Consider the following 25643-nt stretch of genomic DNA (forward strand, 5'->3'; position numbering starts at 1 on the left):
CTTATTCATGGCAATTTGATTCTTTCTTCCCACCTCCTATAGATTCTGCAGTTCTTCCTTCCATGGTAGATCATTGTCATATAGGGTATTGCACTTGGTTCTTGAACTGGGCTGTCTTCAAGATTGCTCCATAAGCCCAGCTGGTTGAAAAAGGAAACTGATTTCAGATTGTACTGATGTGCAAACTGCTTTTATCAATGACTTCAGGTGGTTTTGGGGAAAATTGTCTCCTCCAATTTTAGTGGCAAACAACAGAAGCTCTTAACCAATTAAGATATTTAGGAAAGGATGTTAGGCTTTTGTTAAAATAGTCACTAATCAACTGAAATGTGTTAAGAGGAGCCAAGAAACAGCTAAGAGTTCCACTTAAATGTAATAAAAGTGTTTGGGTCCTCCCCTTTCAAATTGCATGCCCAAGGCAAAAAATATGCTGACACAGGAAGAAGTGGCAAGTGTAATTTGGTACAGTTAGCCTGTCAGATCCATGCGTGTCTACATAAAACCTAGAAAAATGTCATGCTTGCTGCTTTGGCCAGAAAAGGGAAGGGAGTTTAATTCCTTTATAGAACAGTTTCAGCAGGGCTGGAGAATATTACCAGCTTAGATGTTTTTAGAAATTGGAGAAAATTTAACTTGTTTTTAGAGGTTCCTTATGGACAGTTGGAGAAAAATCTTCAGTTAATAGTTATAATTAAAGGTCCGTTTTCATTTTCCTCTGTCAGATTAAACTACTGAAATCTGTAGTTATCTGTTCATGTCTCTCAGTGGTAATGAGGCTCAGCCGTAACACTCAGGATAATTACTGTACTTCATTGGTAGCCGTTGAAGTCAGAGGAGCCATTGCTCATATAAGAACTACTTTTTTACAATTCCCTTGCTCTTGGAATCCGATAGTGTTTTCTTGGGACATTGAGAGTAACTTATGCTAAGTTTTCATACTTATTCTGTGATGGAAACATCTAGTTTCTCTCTTCTGTCTGTGGTAAATCTCTACAAGTCTCTTAAATTGCACTTATTAATTCTACTTTTTAAGATAGCTTTATTGAAGTAAAATTTTCTACTATAAAATATACTGGTAAGTATAATTTGATGATGTTTTGTAAATTATAGAGTTGTAAAATTATCACCACAGTTCAAAGAACATTTCTCTCACACCCAAAAATCCCTGGGACCTGTTCATAGTCAGTTTGGGTTGGGAGTGCACACAGGTCGGGGGAGGTTGCAAGGTGATGCCGGCCTACATGACTTGTTCTGATAATCTTGAGTTATTGCCCCATCTGTTGAATGGGCTGGCGCCATCTTGGGCTTGACCAGTTAGTTGTAAATTAGCTGCAGCCTTCAAGTAATCACCTGGTGGTGGAACATTCTACAGATACCTGGATTGTCTCTGGAACTTCTAAGCAAACATAATTAGACAAGCTAACAATGCAAGGGAGTGTCTGGTGGAAGGGAGGAGAGTAAAGGTTGTTATTTCGTAACTAAAAAGTTAATACAAAGAACCTAAGAAGGAAAAGTTTAAGAAAAAAGGACTAAAAAAATAGAGTACTTGGATACACTCCAAGTTTGTTCTTTTCTAAAAATGTTTTAACTACTCTATGTCATTTGCATTTCCCATGTAAACTTTAGCATCAGCTTTTCTTTTCTTTTTTTGAGACAAAGTCTCACTCTGTCTCCCAGGCTGGAGTGCAATGGTATGATCCTGCCTCACTGTAGCCTCCGCCTCCCGGGTTCAAGTGATTCTCGTGCCTCAGCCTCCTGAGTAGGTGGGATTACAGGCATGAGCCACTACGCCTGGCTAGTGTTTTGTATTTTTTTAGTAGAGACGGAGTTTCGCCATGTTGACCAGGCTGGTCGAGCTCTGACCTGAGGTGATCCACCTGCCTTGACCTCCAAGTTTTGGGATTACAGGCGTGAGCTGCCGTGCCCAGCCCAGCTTTTCAATTTATATGAAAAAGCCCACTGGTATTTTGATAGGGATTTTATTAAGCCTATAGAAGAATTAAGGGAAAATTGCCATTTTAATAATACTGAGTTATCCATGAACATGGAATAGTTATTCATTTATTTAGATCTTTTTCTCCATAATGTTTTATAGTTTTTAGTGTACAAGCTGTACACCTCTTTTATTAAATTTATTGCCAAGTATTATTTTTGATGATGTTGTAAATGGAATTGTTTTCTAATTTTATTTTTGGATTGTTTGTTGCTGGTATATAGAAATGAAATTATTTATTTGTGTATTGATCTTATAGCTTGCAACCTTGTTAAACTTATTAGTTCTTGTGGTTTTTTAAAATATACTTCTTAGGATTCTCTACATACAGGATCATGTCTGCAAATAAAGAAGGCTTTACTTCTTTTTTAACTTGTATGTTTTCTTTTCTTTTCTTTTTAATTATCGTGCTGGCTGGAACTTCCGGCACAGTGTTAAATAGAAATAAGCGTGAACATCCTTGCCCTGTTCCTGATCTTAAGGAAAAAACTGTGTCTTTCACTATTAGTATGATGTTGGTTGTAAGTTTTACCCAGATTTCCTTTGTCAGCTTGAGAAAGTTTCCTTCTATTTCTAATTGGTTGAAAGTTTTTATTATGAGTGGATGTTGGGTTTTGTTAGGTGCATTTTCTGCCTCTGTTGAGATGACTGTGATTTTTATTCTTCTGCTAATACATTAATTGACTTACAGTTGCTAAATCAACCTTGCTTTCCAAGTGTAAAATCCAGTCATTCTAAAAAATCCTTTTTATATATACTGAATTCATTTAGCTAATGCTGCAGTTTGAATAATGTCCCCCAAAGTTGATGTGTTGGAAAGTTAATCCCCATTCTAACAGTGCTGAGAGGTGGGACCTTTAAGAAGTGATTACATTGTGGAGGCGTCATTCTCATGGAAGGATTCAGGCCCTTATCACCAGAGTGGGTTAGTTATAAAAAGGATGAGTTCGGCCTCATTTCTTCTCTGTCTCTGGCTTGCTTCTACCTTCTGATGTGGGGTGACCACCTCCAGCTGCTGGTGCCATGCTCTTAGACTTCCCAGCCTCCAGAACTGTGAGCTAAATAAATATCTGTTCTTTATAAATTACCCAGTCTTGGGTATTCTGTTACAGCAGCACAAAATAGACTAAGACAGCTTATATTTTGTTAGGATATTGTTTGTAGTTTTCTTTTGTGTGATGTCTTTGTCTGGCTTTGGTGACAGGAAAATACTGGGCTCATAATGAGTTAGGAAGTTTCCTTCTCTTCAAGATTTCTATTATTTATTCTTTACATATTTCATATAATTTACCAGTGAAGCCATCTGAGTTCTTTGTGGGGAACTTTTGTTTTGTTTTGTTTTTTGAATTTTGAGATTGTTTCATTTGAAGGTCACCTTAATGCTCTTAAATTCACAAATATGCTAATTTAAATACCAAATCCTGTGTATCTAAAACATACATTGCAAACATACAAATTTCTCTTCACATGTCAGTGCCCATTCATGTCATGGTTTGGAAATGGGGACAGTAGGTTCCCCTTAAGCTGCAAGTCAGCATATGTTTCTTTATAATTAACTTTAGCAAAATTTATACAAAATAGTAATTAACAATAATCTTCTTTACTTGTTAATTCAAAAGAAAATACCTTCAAAACTGCATTTTGTTAAGGTTTCTGTACTAAAATATAGAAAAACTACACAAATATTGAAAAGTTTAAAATTTCTTAATTTTTTTATTCCTGGTATCACTACCACAATTTACAGGGCAATATACTTGATGTAATGAAGAAGAAACAGACAAAACTACAACAGATAAAAACTCCAGAATGTACATCTAATTGACACTGTATTGCATTCATTAATAGCTGCACTTTTGTAAACTGGCTATGACAGTCCTGCACAAGAAGGGATTTCTGTTTAAGCTGCAATAACTTCTGACTATGGATCATCATTCCTTCTGTGGCAGATTTTTATAGTTCCTCTAATGCATTTGGGATGACTATCTCAAATAACCTGTAACTTTTCTGACAACTCCTTGTTCTTTCTCCTGCTAAGAAATGTAGCCCCTCTCTGCTGTTTTTGGGACCTTCTGTTACCATATCTATCACGTCTACCACCAGATCCATAACCACCACAACAGGAACTACCCCAGCTTCTTCCACCAAAACTGCACCCTTTAATGGGTTCATAATTTGATGGTTTTTGTCTACTAAAATTTCCAGAATCATTATAGTTCCCACTACCACAATAGTTGCCACTGCCAAAATTTCGTCCTTCGTTGTAACCATCATATCCTTCACCACTGTCACCATACCCGCCATCGTGGTTTTCATATCTTGGTCCACAGTCTCCATAGCCCCCACTACTGCTGTAGGCAGGCCCACCACCATTGTTGCCACCATCACCTCCACATCCATTATATCCACCATTACATCCTCCATAACCACCTCTGCTGCCACCACCTCTACCTCCACCACCAGAGCCTCCTCTTCCACCAAAGTTTCCACCACAGCCAAAATTACTTGCACCACTTCCAGAGTTTCCTCCGCAACCCATAAAGTTGTCAGATCCACCTCCGTCACCCCTGTGATCCAGCAGACTGCATCTCTTGTTTAGAAAGGGCCCTTTTCACTTTACAGTTGTGCTTGTTAATAGTATGGTGTTTCCAAACAACAGTTTTATCAATTGTATCATGATCATCAAAAGTTAAAGGTCTACATTCTTTTTCCACTCTGCCTGTCATCCATAACTTGTATGGTTTCAGTCTTGCTATAGTTAGTTTTCAGAGTAGTTTCTCAAACTGTATCTTCTTTAATACTACCAACAAAAATTTTCTTCACTGTCAGATGGGCACCGGGCTTTACAGAATCCTGTCTAGAAACAACTGTCTTTGGTTCCACTCCACACCCATCAACCTTGTGTGGTCAAGCACACATTGCTGCATCCACCTCTTCAACACAAGAGTAAGCCACAAAACCAAAGCCCCTGGAATGTTTGCTTGGAGTTCTCTCATTACCACACAATCTGTGAGCGTACTGCCTTTCTCAAAATGTTCTCTTAACCCATCTGTAGTTTTAAAACTCAGACCACCGATAAACAATTTTCTCAACCGCGCTGGGTTCCTTTGGATCATGGCCTCCCTCCTCTTGGTGGCAGCAGAAGTGACAATGGCCGGAGCCAGCCTAGGGGCGACCAGGTAGTGGTTTTACCTGCATTTTAAGACTAGACTTGCCTCCTCCAACTCAAGTTCAGTATGGAACTGTGAGGAAGAGGTTGTGGGAAGCTTTTTATTACTAATTCAATTTTTTTTTTTTTTTTTTGGATACGGGGTCTTACTCTGTCACCTAGGCTGGAGTGCAGTGGCATGATCTTGGCTCACTGCAACCTCCGTTGCCCGGGTTCCAGCCATTCTCCTGCCTCAGCCTCCCAAGCAGCTGGGATGACAGGCACCTGCCACCACACCCAGCGAATTTTTGTATTTTTAGTGGAGACGGGATTTCACCATGTTGGCTAGGCTGGTCTCGAACTCCTGACCTCAAGTGATCCACTTACCTCAGCCTTCCAAAGTGCTGGGATTACAGGCGTGAGCCACTGCTCTGGGCCCAATTTTTCAACTAATAAATCTGATCAGTTTTAAAATTTCTTCTTGAATCAGTTTTAGTAATATGTCTTTATAAGAATTTTTCCTTTCGTCTAATTTGTTAGTATAACATTGATTATTATTCCCTTATAATAATATTTTTGAGATCTGTTCTTTATTTCTGATTTGGGGATTTTGTATCTTCCCTTTTCTTGGTCAGTCTAGGTAAAGGCTTATGGATTTTATCTTTTTAAGATCCCAGCTTTTAATTGGTTTTATTGATTTCTCCATTCTCATTTAATTAATTTCTGCTCTGATCTTTATTATTCCATTCCTCCTTCTTAGTTTGGCTGTAGTTCGCTTTTCTTTTTCTTGTTTCTTAAGGTGGAGGGAAGCTTAGATTATTGATTTGAAACCTCTTTTCTAATATAGGCATTTAAAGCTATACATTTCCTGCTAAGCAGTTTTCTAGTTGCACACCACAAATTGCGATGTGTTATGTTTTTGTTTTCATCCAGTTTAAATATATTCTGATGTCTTTCATGATTGTTTCTTTGACTCTTAGGTTATTTAAATGTGATCTTAAATTCCAAATATTGAAGATTTCCCAGTTTCTTCCTGTTGTTGATGTTTAATTCTGTTGTGATTGGAAATCATACTTTGAGTGGCTTCAGTCCTTCTAAATTTATTCAGACTTGTTCTTATGTGGTCTCACATATAGTCTGTTCTGACAGTTGTTCCCTATGGCCTTAAAAGGTACGTGTATTCTCCTGTTACTAGGTCAAGTGTGCTGGAAATGTCAGGGCAATTTGGTTGATAGTTTGTTCAAATCTGTCTTTTGATTCTCTGTCTAGTTGTTTTCTGTGATGTTTTGAGTATTGAAAGTTATTCACCTTGAGACCTTGTGTGCTAGTGAGACCTTTATGATTTTTGTCTCACCTAGCTAAACCAGCTTGGGTCATGAGATCCTAGTGAATTTTTACAGGGTAACACTAAAGAAAACATTGTCAGTTCAGGTAATAGAGTATATTTTAAATACGGGTCTTCAGGTATTGGCATTTTAAGAAAAATAAACTTAGCTATGTGTGCTGCAAGTTTGTGTGTGTTTCTGAATCCTTTGCTTCGAGTAAAAATTAATTTATATTAGTAGAGGATAAATTTACTTAGTACTGGAAAAATTGTGTAGATTTTAGGAACTTGTTGGAGCAGAAAAGTGATTAGTTGTGAGAAATGAAAGTCAATTTTAGTGGCAACAGGTATATCAAGTACATCAAGTCTTAGATTGATGTTTATAGATTTTGAAAATTTACAGGTTCATTATTCCTTTCATTTGTTTCTTCTTTTGTCCCATTTTTGTCAAGCATGTATTTATTTTGTTTGACTCCTTTTTTGTCTCATGGACTGAGAAGAAAATATAACTAAGGTTGGATTATTCCTGCAATTTGCCCTGTGTCTGATTATTCTTAGGTGGATTGTAATGAAGCCAGCAAGACGTATACATAGGAATTTTAAATGTATAGGATTGTAAGAATGGTAAAAGCCACAAACCAAAGATAAGATATGCCTGTAGACCTGCTTCAAATTTCCTGAGGACAGTAGATGAAATTATTTCTAAGGGCCTTTTTTACCACTGCTCTTTAAGTATATGAGTAATAAACGAAAAGAACAAAGTATTTGGTTCAGAAAGAATAAAAAAGAAAGAAAAGGATCAGTGAAATAGAAGTATCCTAAGTGTCACCCCATGAAAATTGTCTTCCTGTTGAGAGCTCACTAGAAATAGAAACAAATTGTTTATTGTCTCCTGGTATGACAATCTCTTAACTGTTTTGAGATGATTTACTTGCTGCTTAGGCTTCTCATTAAGAATAAGTACATGCTTATATGGGGGAAAAGGCAAATAGTAATATAATAGCATATAAAGTTAAAAAGTGGACATCTTCTTTATTGTCTCCCTCCCTTTGAAACTCTGCCCATACCCACATTCTCTGTCTTCATAGGAATAACCCTGTTCATCCCTACTAATGCCCTGTATTGTGATCAAGATGGTTAATTGTTTTCGGGTGTAATGAATTGGGAATATAGTCAGAGACAGTACATTTTGGGAGAACTCTCCGTTCCCAGTGGCATCAAGCAGCTTGAGCTAAGAAAAGAAAACGGTGTACACCAAGATGAGATGAGGCATACTTAGTAAGCAACAATAAAAAGCCAAGATGTCTTCATGCATATAATCATGCTAATGTTGGATGTGATATCTCATCCCTGTGCATCTGCATATATCTCTTACATAGCCTGTTATTCTTTCTGCATTTCCCCCTTCAGTAGAGCTTTATTGTAACTATTTCCATCTCTGTAAAATTAAGGGCGGGGAGGGGGATAAAAGAGAGTGCTAGACTGTCTACTCCCCTAAGGGGCAGCTAGTACTAAATACACAGCCTACAGGTTTAAATTGAACGAACAACAAAAAGACATGTTCATTCCTTAGGCTTTTAGAAGAGTAAACCAGTGAGGCCTACACCATTTGTTCATCCCTTCAACAGTTATTTGTTGAATGCCTACTGTGTGCCAGGCATACCAAGATACAGACAGTAAACAAATAAGAAAATATATGTCAAATGGTGATAAGCAGTTGTGTTAGTGTCCTGTTGCTGCAGTAATGGAGTACCACAAACTGAGTGCCTTAAAGCAATAGAAGTTTATCCTTGCAGTTCTGGAGACTAAAGTCCAAAATCACAGGACTGCTTCCTTCTGAGAGGTGTGAGGGAGAATCTGTTCAGTGCTCTCTTGTAGCCATTGGTGACAGCTGGCAATTCTTGCATCCCTTGGCTTGTAGATATATTACTTTTATCTCTGCGTCTCTCTTAACAGGGAGTTCTTGTATGTCTGTATCCAAATTTGCCTCTTATAAGGATATCAGTCCTGTTGGATTAGGGCCTTTCCTAGTGACCTCATCTTAATTTGATCACACATCTGCAAGGACCCTTTTTCCAAATAAGGTCACGTGAGGTTTTGGTAAGGACAGGAATGTAGGGACGGGGTGGGGATACTGTTCAACCCGTGGCAGCACTATAGAGACAAGTTAAAGCAGGATAGTGGGATAGGGAATGCTGGGTTGAGATGGGCTTATAATTTTATGTAGAGGATCAGGGAAGTCCTGACTGTTGAACTGAGAATTGAGGATAGTGAGAGAGAGAACCTAGTGGATATCTGTGGGAAGAGCTTTGCAGACAGAGGGAGCAGCATGTTCTTGAAAAGCTCAGGATGAGTGTGCTTGGCTAGAAGCATCAGAGAGGCCTGTGTGGCTGGAGCAAAGAAAGTAGCTGAGATCAGAGAGCTGGCTGGGGTGCATAATCACATAAGGCCTCCTAGACCTTTTGCTTTTCTCTGAGTGAAATATGAAACCGTTGAAGAGTTTGAAGTAGTGGATGATCTGATTTTATATTTCATACCATGTTGAGGAAAAGGGCAAGGTTAAGGTAGGCAGATGAGTTAGAAGGCTTTGGCATTAATCCACGTGACAGGAGGTAGTAAGAAGAGGTCCGATTTTTTTATCTGTTTTGATAGTAGAATTGTCAAGTTTTGCTGATCATTTGAATGTAGAGTGTGTGAGAGAGAAAGAGGTTAAAAATAACTCCCAAGATTTTTAGTCTGAGCAACTGGATGAATTGCCATTTGCTGAGAAGGGGAAGATGGTCACACAGGTCTGGACTTCAGGAAAAAGGTCTGAGTTGTATGTATAAATCATGGAGAAGGCACCATAGAGACTGTAAGACGTGAGACTGGAAGAAATCCTGGAGTAGCGGAGAGGCATGGGATCTAGGGCACAAGGGGAAGGGGGTAACTTAGATAACACACAGTTCAGCAAAGGCAATAGGATGGAAGGCAGAATATATGGGTGCAAATGCGGGTAGGTGACTCCTTTGAAGAAGAATTCATGGAGGGACTGGGTACAGTGGTTCACACCTGTAATCCCAGCACTTTGGCATACCAAGGCGGGTGGATCACTTGAAGCCAGGAATTCAAGACCAGCCTAGCCAACATGGCAAAACCCCATCTCTACTAAAAATACAAAAATTAGCCGGGCGTGATAGCGTGGGCCTGTAGTCCCAGCTACTCGGGAGGCTGAGGCACAAGAATTGCTTAAACCTGGAAGGCAGGAGGTTGCGGTGAGCTGACATCATGCCAGTGCACTCCAGCCTAGGCAACAGAGCAAGACTCTGTCTTAAAAATAATTCCTGGAGGAGGTTGGCGTAACCTGGTCCATTATGGTACAGGTGGATAGGAGAGGGCCCAAAGGAAGGGCATTCTAAGGATGGCAACCACCTAAGCGATGGCGTGTCCTGATGCTATTAATGGGACTTTCCAGAAATAAGTGGCAGTGTTGCTGTTGTTTTGCCCCTTGAGTATCTTTTTTTTTTTTGAGACAGAGTTTCACTCTCGTTGTCCAGACTGGAGTGCAATGGCGTGATCTCGGCTCACCGCAACCTCCACCTCCCAGGTTCAAACAATCCTCCTGCCTCGGCCTTCCTGAGTAGCTGGGATTACAGGCTTGCACCACCACACCCGGCTAATTTTGTATTTTTAGTAGAGACGGAGTTTCTCTGTCTTGGTCAGGCTGGTCTCGAACTCTCGACCTCAGATCATCTGCCCGCCTTGGCCTCCCAAAGTGCTGGGATTACAGGCATCAGCCACCATGGCTGGCCTTGAGTTTAATGAGCATTTCTGACAACTTTGTATCCATTTCTCTTCTGCTTTCTAATCGTCTTCTAATTTACTTCTCAGGTCTGTCTCTTCCTTTCCATCCTATCACTATCCTAACTCAGGCTTTCATTATTTTGTCATTGGACAGTTCCAGCATCCTTCATTAATAACCTTCAAAGTTCTCCTTCATTCCTGCCCATATGTTTATACAGATTTAACTTCTTATAGCACAGATTTTATTCTGCGTCAACCATTATCAATTACTCCCATTCAGTCCCCCATTCAAGACTTGCCACAGTCTAGTCCCATTCTGCCTCTCCTGACCTATTCTTATACAGATTCCCTCTATGAACCTTGTATTCAAACCATATTCCTGCTAATGCCCTTGCAGCATCGGCTTTCTAAAGCTGATTAACTCTTTATTAAAAATGACCGTTCTTGTATTTACCCCCAAATCCTACTCTAAAGAGATGTCTGTGATTTGAGAACCAGTATATCTTTGGATCCCAATGCCGTGTTGTATTTTTATTGTAGTATGATTCATTATCTTAGATGCTGCTGGTGCTCTACCATCAGTGAGACAAAATGACCTTCATCTGGCTTTTTTGTTTTCCATTGCCAACTTTAATAAAACAGTGCTTGGGAGTAATAATGATTTGAATTTTTGAATTGTAGCAGATTTACTTCTCTGGTTCTTTGGATTAGTTCCTAAGTCTTAGCCCCATCAGAGAAGAAGTAGAGAATCTAACATGTCTGTATTTTGATCTCTAGAATATTATAAAACTTCCTTCATAAAATCAGAAAGGATAGAGGGGGGGAAATGAAAAGAAAGAAGAATCTGAGAGGTCCCTAAGAAAAGATACCGTATAAACACAAGGCATTATTTATCAGTTTTTAGGAGTTATCAGATAGAATACTGTCTTTATAAAATTTCTGGTACCTAGTATTTCCTTTCAAAAAAGACTGAAATTCTTGAGGCATCCTAGAAGACTTGTGTGCTGCGTCCCCGTTGTCCAACTTCCCCAAAAGCCATTCAACAATGGCCGCCTGTTTCTCTCCTTGGTGAGGAGTCTGACTCATCACTCACTCTGTCTCTTAACTAATACCTGCGTTTCAGTTCCGTTCAATTACCAACTTTTAATTGGATCCCATTGCCAGATTGGTTTTGTGTTCCTGTTTCCTCTTGGCTGCACTGTTACTATGACTACTTGGTGTCTTCTACTTACTTGCTATGTTAGTTTGATGACATTTACTCAGGTATGAAGCTAGATAGATACTAGAAATTTGCTACAGTACCTATCGCTATTATCTTGCATTTTTTCCTTTCCCCTAATGCTCATTTGGAATGGAATCAAGCATGGTGATAAGGTTCTTAATTCTTCTCTATCGATTCTAGTAAGCATTGCCAAGTTTTAGAATTCTAGGACCTTGGAAAATTGTGGAGATCGTCTTTCTCTGCCTTCCCTTAGCCTTCACTCCCCACCACAACACATTCCTTCAGGCATGTGACATATGTATTTCCTAAAAAGCTGAAAGATATTTCCTCATTTAATGAGAAAGTCTTCGTTTAGTTTATTTCTTATGTTAGCATAATGTCTCAATATTCTACTTTAAGTGCACTCCTTTGTAGAATTGGGGAAAATTAGTTACACTAGGCAGTGCATGTTCTTTGGTCTTTAGTTAACTGTTGTATGCCCTGTAAATATTAATTGATGACCTTCAGGCTTTGTGGGATGTGTTCAGTGGTTTTTTAATGGTTAAACTGAATATTTTTAATAAAAAATTACAAGACCGTAGAATGCCACAGAACTATTCCACTTACCAGGAAACTTAAAATTTGCCAGCTGACCTGGTAACAGATCTGGTCATAACCCAGGCTATTTAAGATGAGAACTATTATTCATCACAATAAAAATGTTATATCATAATGCTGTCTTACATAAAATGAGCTTACAGCCAGTGGGCTAACTGGATATCATTTTTCTAGTTTCTCATTAGCTCCCAGTACCATATTTGTTATACAGAGTGAGCTAAGGCCAAGAGACCTTCCATATTATTCTTCCTGTGGCTACAAAGTAGGATTCACAGCTAGCTCAAATAAAAACAGAAATAAAAGGAGAGAGATCTCATAGTCTGCAGGAATGGATTCTGACAATAAAGACCTTGCATTTAGTCTGTTCCTTGTGCCTGGGGTTTTAATTTAACACATCAATGAAAAGGCAGCATATAAAAGGGGGGAATACACCCAGCCGGACTTACTTTTATTACTGCAATTTGTAAGAAATTACTGCACTTAATGAGAAAATCATTAAGCATGAAAAAATGGGCTCTGACTGAACTTGTGGAACTTAAATGGTGAGGTTTTAATTGAGTTTTTTAGTTATTGGTAAGAATAGTAATAATAATTTAAAAATACAGGACTGCATCTGTGTGTTGAGGTGGTCAGCACTTTGCATACCTTAGTCCAATTTCCTGTGCCACTGGTCACGCATAATATTATGTCTGTGGTGTTTTCTCTGTCGTATCTACTGATTTTTCTGTTCTGAAAGGGAGGCAGGGAACTTCTTTTTTGTTAGATTGAGGAAGTTTGGGGCAAAGAGCTTACAGAATAGTTTCTAGAAGGTGGAAGAAGGGCAGGCTAAGGCAAAGAGCAGAGCTATGTCTGCTTCTCAGTCCAGCTGCTTAAAAAAGATGACAGATTCCAATGTCATTTTCAGGTTACTCAAGCTTATGCTTTTTTCCTAGTTCTCTTTTGTTGCCATCCAGTGATTTATTTTTCCTTAATAAGAATATTTCATTAAAGACCATACAACTAAAAAACAAAGAATACCAAGAGCAAAGAGCACTCTTCAGTCCGAACTCTTTAGAAGTGGAAGCAGAAAGAAGGGTGTTTAAGAAATAAGTCAGCATTTTGTGTCTGTGTGTGTGTGTGATTTAGAGAAAAAATATTTAAGATACCTTCTTTTTGTACTTAAAATTTCAGAAGTACATTTGATTTCTGAGAGGACCAGAATGCCATGGGAAATGCTCAGTTGCATCCATTACCTCTTGTTTATTGTCATGGTCCACACAGTTGCATGTCACAACCATGTTAGACCCAAAGGAAAGGAAATGTATGTAGCTCTAAAAATGTTTCAAGTAGAAGTGAAAACAATATTTTTTTACGTAATTTGTTTTTTACAGAAATATAGCTTTTTTAAAAAAATAAAAATGGCTGGGAAAAGCTTTAAATATGCTTTTGAACTTCTTCAGTAACTTTTAATTGAATTTCATTGTATTCTACCTCGCTAGCAAAAATAAACCTGCATATTTTAGCTTCCCTTATAATTTAAATGATGCCTTGCTAATTTCTGTGTTTTTGAAATGGAGTCTCACTCTGTCGCCCAGGCTGGAGTACAGTGGTGAGATCTTGGCCCACTGCAACCTCTGCCTCCCAGGCTCAGATGATTCTCCTGCCTCAGCCTCCTGAGTAGGTGGGATTACAGGCATGTGCCACCACACCCAGCTAATTTTTGTATTTTTAGTAGAGACAGGGTTTCGCCATATTGGCCAGGCTGGTCTTGAACTCCTGACCTCAGGTGATCCACCCGACTTGGCCTCCCAAAGTGCTGGGATTACAGGCGTGAGCCACTGGGCCCAGCCTGATCCCTTGCATTTCTGTCTCCTGGAAATATCCAGTTCATAAAATGGGCCATCCCCTTGTGAGTTCATAACACACTGTGCCCTTAGATCCCCTCCTCCCCCTCCCTTCTTCTGTATGCCCTGCATCTGAGGGAGGTGTGGGCAGAGCTGGCTCCTGTGGGTTGCATTTTCCAGGCTCCCGTGTCTAAAGACTTCCTACTGGGTTCAGCATGAGAGATACTGGTGGGAAGTAGGGAGGGAGAAACCAGGGTAGCTCTTCCTCCCTTTCTGTGTTGGGTAGCATCTTTGGTCCTCAGAGCTCTATTTATACCCTTTCTTTTCTTTTTCCTGTGTACCAAGGGATGCTAAGGGTTTCTTGCCGTTACCAATCCCTGGGTTACAGCACCATTTTCAGTTGGCTTTAACACACTTCATAACCTGGGAAACAATTGCCTGTCTTAAATCTCCTGTGTTAAATATTTGGAATGATTTATATTGTTTGTGTTGGACCCTGACTGATGTACATACTGCCTCTACCCACAGTGGCCAATTTATATCCGATAGTAAAGAGGCATAAAGAAAGCCTGTTTTTGATACGTTTCTTAAATTGCCTGTGTTAAAACAGGCAAATATCAGGCAAATATATTTTACAAGTTTCTGGCTTAAACAATGATTGTAATTTACACGTGGATTTAATTTATGGTAGACTGGACTGCTTGCCTGGAGTTTTATTTGCTGATGGGCGTTACTCCTTTTTATTCTCTTAGTAATGAATTACCTGTCCTTATACTTATTTTGATTTAAGTGCTTGATTTTTATTGTCACTTTTAATTTTGTGTTACAAAGATGCGATTGTCATTGGCTATATAAATTTGTTTTTTTCTTTCCTTTCTTCTTTTTTTTTTTTTTTTTTTTTTGAGATGGAATCTCACTCTGTTGCCCACGTTGGAGTGCAGTGGCATGATCTCGGCTCACTGCAACCTCCGCCTCCTGGGTTCAAGCGCTTTCCAGCTAATTTTTGTATTTTTAGTAGAGACAGGGTTTCACGATGTTGGCCAGGCTGGTCTCGAACTTCTGATCTCAAGTGATCCATCCTCCTTGGCCTCCCAAAGTGCTAGGGTTACAGACTTGCGCCACTGTGACCGGCCATAAATTTGTTCTTAACATTTAAAAGTTATTTAACTGCTGACATTTGCAAAATGTACAGCATTTCAATAAGTTACATTTACATGAGGCATTGAGAAAGTGAGAAGAATTAAATTGGGAAATATCCTAAATGATGGCTGAGTTCAGCCAAATTGTTTGAGGTGTCTTCACAGTCTTTTATATATAATCTGTGACAGATGAGGGAACTTACTGCTTTTTGAGCTCTGTCAGATGGAGGAGAAAATCCCACAATAAATGACTTCCTTTCACTTTGCTGGAAACATCTTTGCAAAGAACAGAGGTAGTGAGTAAATGTAAGTCAGAGGCAGACATGCACATGGCCCTGGGTGTTTTGACCTTGGTGACTGCAATGAGAAGGGAGGTGTAGTCCATTTTATGGGACTTTGGGTGGTGGTAAATGTTTTCAGTAGAGAAGAAGAATGTGTATTTCAGATTAAACAAGAAAACTTTGCCATTTTCCTCTTCTGTAACATTTCTAAATCTTGATAACATTTTAAATATGATACTGAAGTATTGAGATTGATTTTGGTTATCAACATCTGTACTCATGTGAGATACTGGGTTAGTATATGATGCCCATATCTAAAACCTCAAAATCCAAAACAGACATTTGAAGTAGTCCTGGAAATAAGTAACAGCCATTTGCCTGACTTAGTATCCTAAGATGGATGGCCCTTCCAATGGCCATTTTTTATTTTAGCTGCTAATGAGTATTATTGAGTCACTGACTAATTTTTTTTTTTTTTTTTGAGACGGAGTCTCGCTCTGCCGCCCAGGCTGGAGTGCAGTGGCCGGATCTCAGCTCACTGCAAGCTCCGCCTCCCGGGTTCACGCCATTCTCCTGCCTCAGCCTCCCGAGTAGCTGGGACTACAGGCGCCCGCCACTGCACCCGGCTAGTTTTTTGTATTTTTTAGTAGAGACGGGGTTTCACCGTGTTAGCCAGGATGGTCTCGATCTCCTGACCTTGTGATCCGCCCGTCTCGGCCTCCCAAAGTGCTGGGATTACAGGCTTGAGCCACCGCGCCCGGCCGTCACTGACTAATTTTGAAGAGCATTTTGGTGAATTATAATTGGGGCTGTGATTTACTGAGTTTGAAGACTGATAAGCTGTTCCTTAGCCCTGCAATTGATGTAGAAGCAGAGAAAAGCATCCTGATGATCAGCGTTTCCTTTATGTGAGGCAGGGGAATCAAAAGCGTAATCCAGCCAAAGTGGAATATTGTTTTTGTTAGCCATTTCTGCATTTTACTTTTAGTAAAAATGGCAGGGAAATGTGAACTGCCACAAAACTTTGGAAGGGAAGTCTCTTGTCTATATCCCTTTTGATACTCAGTATATTCACACATCATCCATCACAGCTATTCCCTGGTGTTAAATGGTTCATCATAGTCAGTGATCCACAGAAGTAGTCTGGGTAGAGGGACAGAATTTAGAATCATGGACCAGATTTACAAGCCATGTAACTGAGTATTCCTAGAAGGCCAAAATCTGGTTCTTTGTATTCACTGGGTTTATTGGAAGTTTGGATATGTTTATCCATCTGTGTTTGTGAACCCTCTGGAGGAAGGAGCAGAACAGTCTAACGTGTAAATAAGAAAAACTAAATCCAAATAGGCCCACAGATACATTAGGACTTCATTTTTTACAAAGAAACTGGGTATTAAGACTCCTGCTCTACTGCCTTTTATAAAGAAGTTACGGCAGACTGGACTACCTTCTTTCCTTTATCATTGCAAATGGATTGTTGGCTTGGGTATTTGCTTTATTTTTGTTTCTTTTGAATATTTTTCTCTGTAAGATAGCGTGCGTGTGTGTGTGTGTGTATGTCTGTGTGTTCTATCATAGTTCAGGATAAAATGAGTCAGGAAGCTGGTGGTTTGTTTTGTTTTTTTGTTTTGCTTTGGTTTTTCGCAAAGCAGTTTAGTACCTGTGTAGTCATTTCATGGGCTCCAGGCTCTTAGGATTCCCTATGTTTTTATCCTTAATTACCTATGCTCTTTATATTCTTTTCCTTGTAGTCTTTTTGCAATAGTTTGGACACAGCAGACAACTCTTTCCTTTGAGTAATCTCTTCTCTTAGTATCTGTGATGCCATGAACTCCTGACACACACACACACGCGCTCTCTCTCTCTCTCTCTCTCTCTCTCTCTGTGACTAATTCTTCTTAGCCACCTTCTTCAGCTTCCTTTCCACTATCCAACCGCTAAAATTTCTTATTTCTTCTACACTTTCTAAGGAGCCAAGCTCTACCCCCTACCTCAGGACTCTCACATATACTGTCTTCTTGGAACTCCCTTTCCTCCAGCCATTTTCTGTCTAATCCTCACTCTTTTTTCTTCCCCTATTTCTGTCCATGTATGAGGCCATTTGCTTTTCTCCACACACACCTTGTGCTTTCTTCTTCATACTTAGGCTAATTCTGCTTCCTGCTGTGTAATTGCCAGATTCTGTTTTTCATTGCCTAACTAAAAAGCCATATTGATTTATGAAACTTTCTGTAATCACCAAAGATTTTTTAAAAATTCAAACCAATTAATATAATTCCTTAAAACTCATAGCTCTCTTCACATTATTTCCCAGTGTTAATTTTATGTAAATGCATTATATCCCCTATTCAACTGCAAACTCCTCAAAGGCAAGGGCCTTATCTTCAACTTAATTCTCTCTCCCACAGAACATAACATAGTATCTTCTACATAGTAGTCATACAGTAAGTATATACTATCAAACAAAGTGAAACGTTTCCATTATAGCTTCCTAAGATTTCCTATTCTCATTTCAAAAGAAATGGAGAATTTAGAGTCTCTAGGGTTATTGTCCTTGGCCTGTAAAGGTTTTTATTTGTGCCCAGATATGTAACTTCGAGTGAACTTTCTATCAAATGATCTGGGAAAGTACACCGCTTTCTGTTACCGAACATTTCTGTTATTTTGCTTTTCAAGCTGAAAAGGGGAGATAACTTCTGTTTGCTTTGAGTTTTTGTTGATGGTTTTCTGCTCTGCCTACTAATCAGGGTTGTATTATTTACCTTGTTTAAAAAGATTCATCTGAACATTCTCTACTTTGAATTGTAGTTGGATATTAATTCCCTTCTGCGGGATACGTTGGTAAAGATTTCTGAAATTGCAGGGAAATGTTTCTTTAATCCCTCAAGTTTGTTAAGTGCTTTCTTATAATGGAGATCATAATTTCCGAGTTGGTAGAAGGGATGAAACGGTTACTGGGGATATTTTTCCCTTGCTGGAAAATTGCTGTATTAAAAAATACTTCATCCAGTTTTGTAATCATTTCTATATGCTATGTGGTCCTTAGGAAATAAGTAGATTCTTAGCACCGATTTCATGTTTTTAATAAGGAAGGCGTTGAGTAATGTTCAGGTCACTGTGATTCACAGAGTTAGTGGCCTGGGGTCTTTATTGGTAAAGCTTGAAAGTAGTTTTCTTTAGCACTGTGCACACACACGTAGCTGCTAGAATGCTCACAGGGGGCTGGGATTTGGGGAAACATGCAGTCATAGAATATCTTGAACATTCAGCATAAATTGCCAAACAGCCACAGCTAGTGAATGGTTTGAGGGGACACAGGAGAGGGAGCCTTTAGGCATGAATACCCACATCTCCCTGATTTGTTCTTCCACACAGATCTTAAGGGTCAGTTTTGATCTGCACAGCAAATTAAGCTTGCTCATGACTTTCAGATTTCCGTTTTCCTCTGCTTTTTATTCATACTGAATAACTTTTTGTTTCTTTATAAGTTGTAACCTACTTTGGAAATGATAACACTGTGAATGCATTTTTTCCTTCTGTAGCATTTATGACATTGCTTGCTGACAGTTACTGTTTATTAAGTATTTGTGGCTTTTGGAGTGGTGAGCAATAGGGAGAATATTCAGGTCCAGCTAAAGGCATAAGAGAGATAGTAATGATTTCTCATTCAAAAGGGATATTTTGTTAAGACTGGGGCTGATCTTTCCTAATTTAACCTTGGATTGGTAGAAGATGGGGTGTCCCTGGCTCGTTATTTTTCACTGCCCAGCACTGTTCGACAGTTATCCTGAGTAGAATTAGGGGAGGGACTAGAGGATCTGTTTTCTGTGAATACAATAGGAAAGGCAGTTTTGAATTATCCAAATGGCCCCTAAATTCTGGGGGAAAATAAAATAACAACAACAACAATTTTAAAAACATCTACAACCTAGGTTCTGATATCCCAAAAAGGAGTATTTCAACTGTAATTCTCAGCATTTTAGAAATTAATTTATTGACAAATATCAATAGGTATTATTCAGACTTCTCAAATATAGAGTTTTGAAATCAGGATTTTGCATCTCCTCTCTCTCCTAAAAGAAGTATGGCAATTGTACTTGCTGACCATGAGTCTTGTGAACTATAATACATACTTATAGGCACAAACACAGAAGCATACCCTCTCTCAAGCATCACTCAAATCTAAGAAAATGTGTTGTCTTATGTTTTAGCGAGTAACCAGCTCATAAATCACATCGAACAGTTTTTGGATACTAATGAAACACCATATTTTATGAAGAGCATGGACTGCATCCGAGCCTTCCGAGAAGAAGCCATTAAGGTATTGTTATCCTTGCATCTCTTTTCTTCCTAAACAGTTGGCCACTATCACAGGGAAAGAGGCATACAGCATCCCGGAAATGAGCCTGGGCCGTGGAAATTATCATTCTCAATGTGAATAGCAGTGTATGCCAATGGAACTAGAAATGACTTAAACTCATGTTACTATCACTGTCATTTCTGAGGTGGAATAAAGATGAGTAGGTAGGATGTTTTATCCCTGAAAGTTGGCTTTTTATTATATGGAAGCCCTGGCCTTTGCTTTCTTTTCCTATTTAGGGAACCAAGGACATTTCCATTATAACCTCTGGTGGCCTGCTCATTATTGTAAAGGAAGGGGTATTTTAGGGAAATTGATGGAAAATATATATTGGTATAATTATTGAGAAAGATTTTATGAAGAAGGAGTAGGGATCTAAATGTCAGGAAAAAAAAGAACACTGAGCGTAAGTTCCTCCCATGCCTTTTGTGTGGGTTTTGTCTGTTTGATTGTTTTATTAGGAATTTTTAGAGAATATTTCTAAACATTTTCCAAATTTTGTATAGGCTTTTGTATCTTTAGGTAAGAAGTGAGCAAGTTTAAATTAGAAAGTATGTTTTTAAAGTGGGCACAGTTGTAGTGTATGTTCTTGTGTGGGTACTTATTAAATATTTGCTGAACGTATGAATGAATTAATGCTTAAATAATTTAGGTGTTTACAAAGAGTGACAAGAAAATAGAAAATTCATTAAAATTAGATTACAATAAAAGATCCAGAAGTAGATAACCTGAATACTCTTCAGATAAAGACAAATTTTGGAAAAGTAGAGTCAGGACAAGCCTGCAGATGATTCCGTTTGGTAGAGAAAGATTTGGTTAGATGGAGAGAGAGAGTAAAAGTGTATTGTTTTTTTAAAGCACTACCCAGGCTAGATGGGGTGTCTTACAACACCTCTGTGCATGGTTGCCACCCAGTGTCCTTAAAAATACCAGGTCACATTGTATTTCTTAAAAAAAACGACAGAGAGAGAGAGGAGCAGAAGAGACTTCAGTGACATATCATTCAATCTTAATGGAGAGATTATTGTTTTTTCTTTTTGTCTTTTTCTTTTTTTTTTTTCCTTGAGACAGAATCTGGCTCTTGTCGCCCAGTCTGGTGTGTAGTGACGGATCTTGGCTCACTGCAACCTCTGCCTCCCAGGCTCAAGCGATTCTCCTGCCTCAGCCTCCCAAGTAGCTGGGATTACAGGCGCATGCCACCACGCCCAGCTAATTTTTGTATTTTTAGTAGAGATGGAGTTTCACCATGTTGGCCAGGCCGGTCCTGAACTCCTGACCGCAGGTTATCCGTCCACCTTTCCTCCCAGAGTGCTGGGATTACAGGAATGAACCACCATGCCCAGCTTGAGTTGATAATTATTGAAGCTGAGTTATGAGTGTGTGAGCACTCACAAAATTGTTCTCTGTTTTTGTTTGAGATTTTCTACATTGAATGTTAAGAACAAAGAGCTAGGCCACCACAAAAAAACTGAATCTGGGAAGCTCTGTGCCTTCCACAGATGGAAGGATTTCTGGTCCCCAGTGAACACACCTCAGTTTGGAATGCCAGCTTCCCATGTACCAAAGAAGAACATTTTATTTTTTTGTAATAAGTAAGGTGCTTCAGAATATACAATACTTTGTTTGGTCTGGGGCTGAATTTGTTTTTGTGTTTGCTCTGACTTGCCGCCTCCTCTACCCCAACTTGCTACCACAGTTTTCAGAAGAGCAGCGCTTTAACAACTTCCTGAAAGCCCTTCGAGAGAAAGTGGAAATTAAACAGTTAAATCATTTCTGGGAAATTGTTGTTCAGGGTAAGTTGTCATTTGTCTTTTTCTGTAAATACTTAGGCTATTTTATTCTAAATATACATATAAATTCTAAATATAAACTATATTGTATAATGAGTTACGTGGGAAACATGATGACTTTCTACATGGCTTTGGGAAATGCTCAGTGTTCAGTGAACTCAAACTCTCCCTTAATAAGCATAAATACAAAGTGATAAATAATAAATAAACATGTAAGTTCCATCTTAGACTCTTTACTCAGTGTGACCTATTTCAGGGCTGTGCCTTTCTGTTTGTTGAATCGAGCAGCTGTGTGGGTGAACATTGTCCGCTTTCTCAGATCCTTAGGCCATTTCACTCCTGCTGGATCCACAGCCCTTTGGTTGACCTCACCCAGATTTTATCTCCCTGCTATTTTTCGGTTACCATATATTTGGACTTTCTATTTCAGCGGACCAGCATCTTCATGCACCAAAACCATTCAGTTCCTCACTTTCACAGCAACCAATGCAAATTAAACTCAGAAAGAAGACAGCACACATTCTTTCAATGTTAGGCTTGATCTTTGCTTTTTTTCATGCCCTTTGCCCCACCTTTTTTAGAACATGACCTGATTTTCTTTTAGAACCCAAGTATAAGATATTTCTTGTTTAAAATACATATTATGAAAATGATGATGTTTATGAGACAGAGAAACTTTTCACTTATACTAGAGATGCACAATTTGTTTCAGTCTCTCTTTGTGTGCAAATTCTGTATAAAAAGAGTTGCATACCTATCTGTCCACCTTCTAATGGGTAACTCTTCATCACACAGGTAACCGTTTTTCTGACAGTTAATTTTTCAGCCCTTTCACTTCTGCACTGGAGAACAAAAGGAATTGGAATGGGTAGTGAAGGGTGCTTACTCAGATCACTTTTGTGTCTGCTGTTGACCCAGTAAAAGAAGGAGATTGGTTTTGGTATTTATTGAATGCCTATAGTATATTTGCTGAAAAGAAACTTATAGGACATATGCAAAATCCATATTTTCTGATAGCTTATATGCCACTGGACAGAATATAGATGGCCAAGGCCATTCATAGGTACAAATAGATGTTAAATACATATGCTTTTCGGACAGTATGTCAGGTATCATCAGCCATTTGATGGAGGAAAATATCTTAAGAAGAGCAAACTAAAGAGTGGATTTTCTACCCTTGATTTGCTCTTACTGAGCTAAAATTGATGAACTATCCTAAATGATAGACATGCCCCTTGGTGAAGACCATGTTTTCTTCCTCCCTAGTCCTCTGGCCACTCTATCAATAGGCAGTAACATGGCCACAAGACAAAATGTATGCATAGTTCCATATTGGGTGCCTGATGGTTTGAACAAAAGCATACAATCATTTAATTATCATTTATTTATTGAACTTCTGCTATGTGCTACAGTAAGTCCTCCCTTAACATTGTCCATAGGTTCTTGAAAATTCTGACTTTAAGCAAAATGACACATAATGAAACCATTTTTTTTCTCATCAATGTTTTAATGAAACAACATTATTCAAGGACCTACTTTTGTTCCTTGGGAGGATCACTTGAGCCCAGGAGTTCGAGACCAGCCTGGGCAACATAGTGGGACCCTGTCTCTATTAAAAAAAAAAAAGAAATCTCCAACTCAAAGGTGGGAGGAGGTGTGGAAAGGAAAATGGGATTGGGGTTGTATCTCTGTGTTTAGATGTTACTCTGAATTACTTTTTAGATGGAATTACTCTCATCACCAAAGAGGAAGCCTCTGGAAGTTCTGTCACAGCTGACGAAGCCAAAAAGGTATTGAGGGGTAACTCTTTGTCTTCAGTTGAATTATTATAGTGGACTTTATTTTCTTGATGCCCTCGAAGAAGTTAAATTTTATGGGTAACTAAATGAGTGTACTCATTTTGTATTCAGTATGTAAATTGCTTCAATCACAGCATCCTCATGGGAGAAATTATAATCTTACTCAGTTTTCTGTAGGCTGTGGTTATATTTCTGGAACTCATCTGTAATCCCAGCTTCAGTACCTCTAGAGCATGCTGTTGAACTCCATAGTGCACAAACTTAGCCTCAGCCCTGGTAAAGGCTATGAAATCCACAGTGATTCCCACCCTGGCCACACATTAGTCACTTGGTGAGCCCTCCTTCCCTCCTTCCCTCTTTTTGTTGCTGTTGTTGTTAATACTGATTAAAAATTAGAATTACTCTAGACATTCTGTTAGTCTGAGATGGGTCCTGAGCACAGCCGGTTTGTTTGCATTTTAAAACCCCTCCGGTGATTGTATTATAAGTGAATAGAGAAACACTAGTATTCTAGCATAAGGGACGTCCAGGTATTTTCAGTAAAAGACCCCGTGCAGTCCCCATGAACTTTTTATTCGCACACATTGTTAGGCCTAGGCCTCCTTGTTAGGTGTGTATTGAATCTGATTCAGCCATGAGTCAAATACATGTAGTTATTTAGTTCAGTAATCCTTCATTGTACCTCAAGGTTGTGATGAAATTTTAATGAATTAAGTTGAATAGCTCAGAAGTATGTACTTCATAACATTCAGTTTCAGTTACAGTCACTGACTAATGTAGTCCTGCTGGCACCTGACAGCTCTCAGTTACTAAGCTTCTACAGTGCGCTAGGCACTGTGCTGGATGATAAGACAGCACCCCTGTCCTCTAGAAGCTCAGGCAGTTAAAATGGAGCAGAGGCAAACAACGGAGACTCAGAAAATAACTATACACACTAAGGGAGAGCTTGGTCTGGGGCTGGTGAATAGGAATCTGTTAGGGAAGTGACAGACGCAAAGCTGGAAATGTTAATCAGAAGGCTAAATTCAGGCCAAAATTTAAATATCTTCAATTTTCAACTAAGTAAGGCTTTTGGCAGAAACCATAGTATGGTTTGAAAGAGAAATTAAAATATACAAGAATTTTTATTAAGCACTTTGCCTAGCAAAAGATTTTTGTTAAAAAAACAAAACAAAACAGATGTCATCCCTACTTTCAGGGAGTAGGATCCTGGAATTTTCAAAGCATACTGTAAGGTGGTGATTATATCTCAGAAGGGATTCCATGGTGTCTGTACCCTCTGCCACAGTCAGTACTGAGCACCATGGGCTTGAGTATGCCATTTAACTGTTTGGTTTTATTTCTATTTGTCACTTTATACAATGTTTGATAATATCTCCTCCTTGAACTGGGCTGTTTCAGTCAAGGTTCTCCAGAGAAATAGAACCAAGAGAATGTATATGTGTGCGTGTGTGTGTGTGTGCACATACACACACACACACATATACACATATATATAGAGAGAGATTTATTAGCTGAATTTAAGAAATTGGCTCGTGTGATTGTAGGGTTGGCAAGTCTGAAATTTGTAGGACCAAGCTAGCAGGCTGGAAACTCAGGCAGGATTTCTATGTTACAGTCCTGAAGCAGAAACCTCAGCTTTTGCTCTTAAGGCCTTCACTTGATTGGATGAGACCTACAAATATTATTAAGAGTAATCTTTGCTTAAAATCAGTTAATTGTAAATGTTAATCACATCTACAAAATACCCTCACAGCAACATCTAAAGTAGTGTTTGATGGAACAACTGGGGACCATACCCTAGCCAAGTTGACACATAATATTAATTGTCACATGGCGTGAAGACCTATCAGTTTTTGCTAAACAAGTAAATCAGGAAAAATATTTTTTTGCTGTTATTACATTAAGAAAATTTGTTATCCAGGTGACAATTGGGTACATATTAGAGTTTTTGGAAGAAGTGAGGAGCCGTGACCTAAAAAAGCTTGTGTTTCCTCCCAGCAGCACATCTTAGCCAAAGTTAACCCAGAGTATTAGACAGGAAAGAAATCTGAAAACAGATGATGCACTTGCAAATTGTGCAAGGCTTGTTCTATAATGCAAATAGGGTGTCTTCCTTGAAATGTAAAGGCACTGAGCATAAGCATGAGGAATTTTAATGTCTGATGATGAAGCTATAGAAAGAAATTTCAGTTAATGACCGGGTAGGTATAAGATGATGTCCTTAGATAATTCTGTTATCACCAGAACTGATGTCAGTTGTAGTTTAAGACAACTCTTCTGGAGCAGGAGAATCGCTTGAACCCGGGAGGCGGAGGTTGGGGTAAACTGAGATCGCGCTATTGCACTCCAGCCTGGGCAACAAGAGCAAAACTCAGTCTCCAAAA

General features: G+C 38.9%; 1 protein-coding gene across 1 annotated transcript in view; it reads left to right on the forward strand.

Moving 5' to 3' along the window:
• The window catches only part of XRCC5 (X-ray repair cross complementing 5), a 97726-nt gene that overhangs the window by 63242 nt on the left and 8841 nt on the right, over nucleotides 1–25643 (forward strand). The window contains exons 17-19 of the mRNA XM_021923965.2: nucleotides 19519–19628; nucleotides 21364–21460; nucleotides 23180–23247. Coding sequence (XP_021779657.1) covers nucleotides 19519–19628; nucleotides 21364–21460; nucleotides 23180–23247 — 275 coding nt within the window. The remainder of the gene's footprint in view (nucleotides 1–19518; nucleotides 19629–21363; nucleotides 21461–23179; nucleotides 23248–25643) is intronic.

This window comes from Papio anubis, chromosome 10 (genome assembly GCF_008728515.1).
Source record: "Papio anubis isolate 15944 chromosome 10, Panubis1.0, whole genome shotgun sequence".
In the NCBI taxonomy this organism is placed as follows: Eukaryota; Metazoa; Chordata; class Mammalia; order Primates; family Cercopithecidae; genus Papio; species Papio anubis.